The sequence below is a fragment of the Gymnoscopelus braueri genome (genome assembly GCF_963280865.1).
Source record: "Gymnoscopelus braueri genome assembly, chromosome: 12".
Lineage (NCBI taxonomy): Eukaryota > Metazoa > Chordata > Actinopteri > Myctophiformes > Myctophidae > Gymnoscopelus > Gymnoscopelus braueri.
This window is the reverse complement of record NC_137614.1, coordinates 28,356,477-28,364,245: the sequence shown is the minus strand read 5'-3', so window position 1 is coordinate 28,364,245 and position 7,769 is coordinate 28,356,477. Positions and strand designations below refer to the sequence as shown.

Sequence of the window (7,769 nt, the reverse complement as noted above, 5' to 3'; positions counted from 1 at the left end):
GATATATATATATATATACACAGTATATATATACTGTAGTATATGTATAGTATATGTACAGTATATTAATATTATTACTTTGTTTTCCACTTTGTTTTTAATTTCCATTTAATTAAAATGACAAATATTCCTGTGTTTTTAGGGAGCCATGTGATAAAAATCCTTACTGCTAACTATGGTCGCACTGATAAACGTGTCTGTGCCAAGGGACGTCCTGCATCACAGATCACCAAAACTAACTGTGTCCTGCCCAGGGCTGATATCGTGATGGCCGAAAGGTTAGCATGCACTCTGTCATTCTATCTAGCTCTGACCTTCCTTACCTCTGAACTTTGTTACAATATATATTTGAGTCTGAAATGAAACAAAACAAAACATGGTATTGTTTGTTACTCAGACCACTCCAATATCTACCGCTCTCTTAATCCAGAGCGATTTACAGTACGCGCACACACACACACACACACACACACACACACACACACACACACACACACACACACACACACACACACACACACACACACACACACAGTATAAGATTTGTGTAATGGTTTGCGAGATTAGCCGTATACAGTCAGACTCCAGCAAATTTGGAGGACATACAGGGGGCATACGGACACGAGCTGTTGTGGACAGCTATAGCTCTGGTCCATAGCGAGAACTCCTTCTAACGCTGTGGACCAGAGCTAGACAGTATGCCTCCTATAGGCGGCAGTTTGTAAAAATACATGTTCATTCATTTTACAATCATTCATTCATTTAAAAAAAGAAAGAAAATCAAATAAAAAAGACTTTGAACAAAATGAAGAAAGAAATGTATCTAATTCTACCACTTTTCCCAGATGTGATGGAAAGTCCAGCTGTTCTGTGCCTGCAACAAACAATGTGTTCTCTGATCCATGTGGCGGAACATACAAGTACCTGCAGGTGACCTACATCTGTGCTGGCGTGCCACCAGTCGGAACAGCTACACCAACTATACCAACTACACCTACCACCACCATCCCTCCTACAACCACATCCAAACGTGAGTGGCCGTCACGACCTAAATCACCACATAAAAATGCTATTTTTTTCGTTTACCTGGCTAAAGAGCAATAATTCCCTGCTAAGGCGGCTCATTTCATCTAACCTAGCCAGTTGACCCATATTTTGGTTGGATTACTTTGATACAGTAGGAGTCTATGAATGTGTGCTTTTGAGAGAGACAAAGGGAGAGTGACAGTAACACAGAGATGGAGGGAGTCAAGTGTGTTCTATATAAAATGTTTGTGGTCACTGGCTGGTACATACAGTATGATAGTTTGTTTTACAGTATGTGTGCATGTCCTGTGCAAGCACTAATTTACAGTATGTGATCTAATTTCAGTATCAAGTCAAACCTGTGAAGGCAACACAGCACAACTGAACTGTGGTGAGTAGCTGCTCTTATGATCACAAATGCCATTCCACACTAAGCATGGAATACCTGAGTAAACTGTTCTCCCAAGTCAAGGACTGCATTGTAACAATGGAAACAAAAAAATAAGTATGTAACTTGATTGGCAATTTTAAGAATGAAAACTAATTGACAATGAAATTCATTCATTTTAATTCATTCATTCATCAAGTGTTTATTTCCCCCCAAATAAACCAAATCAAATGGGTAAATTACCAGTACATGTTGTGACCCCAGCAGAAGGTATTTCATTTATGGAATCGGAACATTAAGCACTTAAAATGCAAATGTGTTTTGTGTGGATTTTTTTAATTTGTGTGTGCATCGTAAAAACGATCGATCGCATAATAATAATAATAATCTGTGTTTACAGTATGCGATATATATATATATATACACACAGTATATATATACTGTAGTATATGTATAGTATATGTACAGTATATCAATATTATTACTTTGTTTTCCACTTTGTTTTTAATTTCCATTTAATTAAAATGACAAATATTCCTGTGTTTTTAGGGAGCCATGTGATAACAATCCTTACTGCTAACTATGGTCGCACTGATAAACGTGTCTGTGCCAAGGGACGTCCTGCATCACAGATCACCAAAACTAACTGTGTCCTGCCCAGGGCTGATAACGTGATGGCCGAAAGGTTAGCATGCACTCTGTCATTCTATCTAGCTCTGACCTTCCTTACCTCTGAACTTTGTTACAATATATATTTGAGTCTGAAATGAAACAAAACAAAACATGGTATTGTTTGTTACTCAGACCACTCCAATATCTACCGCTCTCTTAATCCAGAGCGATTTACAGTACGCGCACACACACACACACACACACACACACACACACACACACACACACACACACACACACACACACACACACACACACACACACACACACACACACACACACACACACACACAGTATAAGATTTGTGTAATGGTTTGCGAGATTAGCCGTATACAGTCAGACTCCAGCAAATTTGGAGGACATACAGGGGGCATACGGACACGAGCTGTTGTGGACAGCTATAGCTCTGGTCCATAGCGAGAACTCCTTCTAACGCTGTGGACCAGAGCTAGACAGTATGCCTCCTATAGGCGGCAGTTTGTAAAAATACATGTTCATTCATTTTACAATCATTCATTCATTTAAAAAAAGAAAGAAAATCAAATAAAAAAGACTTTGAACAAAATGAAGAAAGAAATGTATCTAATTCTACCACTTTTCCCAGATGTGATGGAAAGTCCAGCTGTTCTGTGCCTGCAACAAACAATGTGTTCTCTGATCCATGTGGCGGAACATACAAGTACCTGCAGGTGACCTACATCTGTGCTGGCGTGCCACCAGTCGGAACAGCTACACCAACTATACCAACTACACCTACCACCACCATCCCTCCTACAACCACATCCAAACGTGAGTGGCCGTCACGACCTAAATCACCACATAAAAATGCTATTTTTTTTCGTTTACCTGGCTAAAGAGCAATAATTCCCTGCTAAGGCGGCTCATTTCATCTAACCTAGCCAGTTGACCCATATTTTGGTTGGATTACTTTGATACAGTAGGAGTCTATGAATGTGTGCTTTTGAGAGAGACAAAGGGAGAGTGACAGTAACACAGAGATGGAGGGAGTCAAGTGTGTTCTATATAAAATGTTTGTGGTCACTGGCTGGTACATACAGTATGATAGTTTGTTTTACAGTATGTGTGCATGTCCTGTGCAAGCACTAATTTACAGTATGTGATCTAATTTCAGTATCAAGTCAAACCTGTGAAGGCAACACAGCACAACTGAACTGTGGTGAGTAGCTGCTCTTATGATCACAAATGCCATTCCACACTAAGCATGGAATACCTGAGTAAACTGTTCTCCCAAGTCAAGGACTGCATTGTAACAATGGAAACAAAAAAATAAGTATGTAACTTGATTGGCAATTTTAAGAATGAAAACTAATTGACAATGAAATTCATTCATTTTAATTCATTCATTCATCAAGTGTTTTTTTCCCCCCAAATAAACCAAATCAAATGGGTAAATTACCAGTACATGTTGTGACCCCAGCAGAAGGTATTTCATTTATGGAATCGGAACATTAAGCACTTAAAATGCAAATGTGTTTTGTGTGGATTTTTTTTATTTGTGTGTGCATCGTAAAAACGATCGATCGCATAATAATAATAATAATCTGTGTTTACAGTATGCGATATATATATATATATATATATACACAGTATATATATACTGTAGTATATGTATAGTATATGTACAGTATATTAATATTATTACTTTGTTTTCCACTTTGTTTTTAATTTCCATTTAATTAAAATGACAAATATTCCTGTGTTTTTAGGGAGCCATGTGATAACAATCCTTACTGCTAACTATGGTCGCACTGATAAACGTGTCTGTGCCAAGGGACGTCCTGCATCACAGATCACCAAAACTAACTGTGTCCTGCCCAGGGCTGATAACGTGATGGCCGAAAGGTTAGCATGCACTCTGTCATTCTATCTAGCTCTGACCTTCCTTACCTCTGAACTTTGTTACAATATATATTTGAGTCTGAAATGAAACAAAACAAAACATGGTATTTTTTGTTACTCAGACCACTCCAATATCTACCGCTCTCTTAATCCAGAGCGATTTACAGTACGCGCACACACACACACACACACACACACACACACACACACACACACACACACACACACACACACACACACACACACACACACACAGTATAAGATTTGTGTAATGGTTTGCGAGATTAGCCGTATACAGTCAGACTCCAGCAAATTTGGAGGACATACAGGGGGCATACGGACACGAGCTGTTGTGGACAGCTATAGCTCTGGTCCATAGCGAGAACTCCTTCTAACGCTGTGGACCAGAGCTAGACAGTATGCCTCCTATAGGCGGCAGTTTGTAAAAATACATGTTCATTCATTTTACAATCATTCATTCATTTAAAAAAAGAAAGAAAATCAAATAAAAAAGACTTTGAACAAAATGAAGAAAGAAATGTATCTAATTCTACCACTTTTCCCAGATGTGATGGAAAGTCCAGCTGTTCTGTGCCTGCAACAAACAATGTGTTCTCTGATCCATGTGGCGGAACATACAAGTACCTGCAGGTGACCTACATCTGTGCTGGCGTGCCACCAGTCGGAACAGCTACACCAACTATACCAACTACACCTACCACCACCATCCCTCCTACAACCACATCCAAACGTGAGTGGCCGTCACGACCTAAATCACCACATAAAAATGCTATTTTTTTTCGTTTACCTGGCTAAAGAGCAATAATTCCCTGCTAAGGCGGCTCATTTCATCTAACCTAGCCAGTTGACCCATATTTTGGTTGGATTACTTTGATACAGTAGGAGTCTATGAATGTGTGCTTTTGAGAGAGACAAAGGGAGAGTGACAGTAACACAGAGATGGAGGGAGTCAAGTGTGTTCTATATAAAATGTTTGTGGTCACTGGCTGGTACATACAGTATGATAGTTTGTTTTACAGTATGTGTGCATGTCCTGTGCAAGCACTAATTTACAGTATGTGATCTAATTTCAGTATCAAGTCAAACCTGTGAAGGCAACACAGCACAACTGAACTGTGGTGAGTAGCTGCTCTTATGATCACAAATGCCATTCCACACTAAGCATGGAATACCTGAGTAAACTGTTCTCCCAAGTCAAGGACTGCATTGTAACAATGGAAACAAAAAAATAAGTATGTAACTTGATTGGCAATTTTAAGAATGAAAACTAATTGACAATGAAATTCATTCATTTTAATTCATTCATTCATCAAGTGTTTTTTTCCCCCCAAATAAACCAAATCAAATGGGTAAATTACCAGTACATGTTGTGACCCCAGCAGAAGGTATTTCATTTATGGAATCGGCACATTAAGCACTTAAAATGCAAATGTGTTTTGTGTGGATTTTTTTTATTTGTGTGTGCATCGTAAAAACGATCGATCGCATAATAATAATAATAATCTGTGTTTACAGTATGCGATATATATATATATATATATATATATATATACACAGTATATATATACTGTAGTATATGTATAGTATATGTACAGTATATTAATATTATTACTTTGTTTTCCACTTTGTTTTTAATTTCCATTTAATTAAAATGACAAATATTCCTGTGTTTTTAGGGAGCCATGTGATAACAATCCTTACTGCTAACTATGGTCGCACTGATAAACGTGTCTGTGCCAAGGGACGTCCTGCATCACAGATCACCAAAACTAACTGTGTCCTGCCCAGGGCTGATAACGTGATGGCCGAAAGGTTAGCATGCACTCTGTCATTCTATCTAGCTCTGACCTTCCTTACCTCTGAACTTTGTTACAATATATATTTGAGTCTGAAATGAAACAAAACAAAACATGGTATTGTTTGTTACTCAGACCACTCCAATATCTACCGCTCTCTTAATCCAGAGCGATTTACAGTACGCACACACACACACACACACACACACTATAAGATTTGTGTAATGGTTTGTGTTACGACCCCCTGTCTAGGGTAGGGGAGGTGACATAATAATGGAGGACAAAGTCGCTTTCAAAAATGAATTGATTTTATTTTCCTTTTTTTGTGCAGAGATTTCAAGCTCTTTTTGTCTTTTTTTCATAAGTGCCAAAAACTTCAGGGTGTCGGTTTACATTGGCAAAATGTCTACCTCTTAAAGAAAATTACCCCCTGACCTAAACCTAACAAAAGAAAAATACAATTGCTAAACTTACTTACCTAACTAATGAATAAACAGAAACAAATAACAAAGTGGTTAAACCAAATAAGAAGACCAAACACCCCTACAAGGCAAGTGAACAGATTAATACAATAATGAATGAAATAGGCAAATATATACAAAGTAACTAACTCAATAATACGGGTCAGAAAACAAGGTCAAACAAAGTAACTGAAGGACAAAGGAACGAACAAACAAACAAACAAGCTACATGGGTTCGGGGAGACAGAGGGATTGAATCTCTGCTTGCTCTTTCAAATGAGAGCGACCAGTCCCCATGACAGTCAGGGCAGAATGAGCTTTTGTAGGTGAGCTTCAGAGAACAGCCAACCCTGGCTTGGGCGGAGACAAAGGGACGACGAATGGGAGCAGGGGAACAGGGCCAGAGGCTGGACCTGTCAATCTGGACAGCTGGAAGTCAATCACTCACTCATACCAGCACCACACCCAGACTCAAGACTCACAGCTTCGACCACCACTCATGACCTTATATGGAACATAGAAAAACAATATAAAACAAGCCACAAATAATCCCACAATATTCCAAAGCATCATAATTATACCTAAATAAACCAAATACAAATATATAATAATAAATACAAAAACGGCTGGCCGTAACAGTTTGCGAGATTAGCCGTATACAGTCAGACTCCAGCAAATTTGGAGGACATACAGGGGGCATACGGACACGAGCTGTTGTGGACAGCTATAGCTCTGGTCCATAGCGAGAACTCCTTCTAACGCTGTGGACCAGAGCTAGACAGTATGCCTCCTATAGGCGGCAGTTTGTAAAAAATACATGTTCATTCATTTTACAATCATTCATTCATTTAAAAAAAGAAAGAAAATCAAATAAAAAAGACTTTGAACAAAATGAAGAAAGAAATGTATCTAATTCTACCACTTTTCCCAGATGTGATGGAAAGTCCAGCTGTTCTGTGCCTGCAACAAACAATGTGTTCTCTGATCCATGTGGCGGAACATACAAGTACCTGCAGGTGACCTACATCTGTGCTGGCGTGCCACCAGTCGGAACAGCTACACCAACTATACCAACTACACCTACCACCACCATCCCTCCTACAACCACATCCAAACGTGAGTGGCCGTCACGACCTAAATCACCACATAAAAATGCTATTTTTTTCGTTTACCTGGCTAAAGAGCAATAATTCCCTGCTAAGGCGGCTCATTTCATCTAACCTAGCCAGTTGACCCATATTTTGGTTGGATTACTTTGATACAGTAGGAGTCTATGAATGTGTGCTTTTGAGAGAGACAAAGGGAGAGTGACAGTAACACAGAGATGGGGGGAGTCAAGTGTGTTCTATATAAAATGTTTGTGGTCACTGGCTGGTACATACAGTATGATAGTTTGTTTTACAGTATGTGTGCATGTCCTGTGCAAGCACTAATTTACAGTATGTGATCTAATTTCAGTATCAAGTCAAACCTGTGAAGGCAACACAGCACAACTGAACTGTGGTGAGTAGCTGCTCTTATGATCACAAATGCCATTCCACACTA

At 39.0% G+C, this 7,769-nt stretch overlaps 1 protein-coding gene across 1 annotated transcript in view; it reads left to right on the top strand.

Annotated features, from left to right (window-relative positions):
• The window catches only part of LOC308096467 (L-rhamnose-binding lectin CSL3-like), a gene marked incomplete at its 3' end in the record, with an annotated part of 6,398 nt that extends 5,364 nt beyond the window's left edge, over nucleotides 1–1,034 (top strand). Inside the window, exons 6-7 of the mRNA XM_080443887.1 lie at nucleotides 143–278; nucleotides 962–1,034. Of these exons, the coding sequence (XP_080300013.1) occupies nucleotides 143–278; nucleotides 962–1,034 (209 nt within the window). The remainder of the gene's footprint in view (nucleotides 1–142; nucleotides 279–961) is intronic.
• Nucleotides 1,035–7,769: the final 6,735 nt, after the last annotated feature.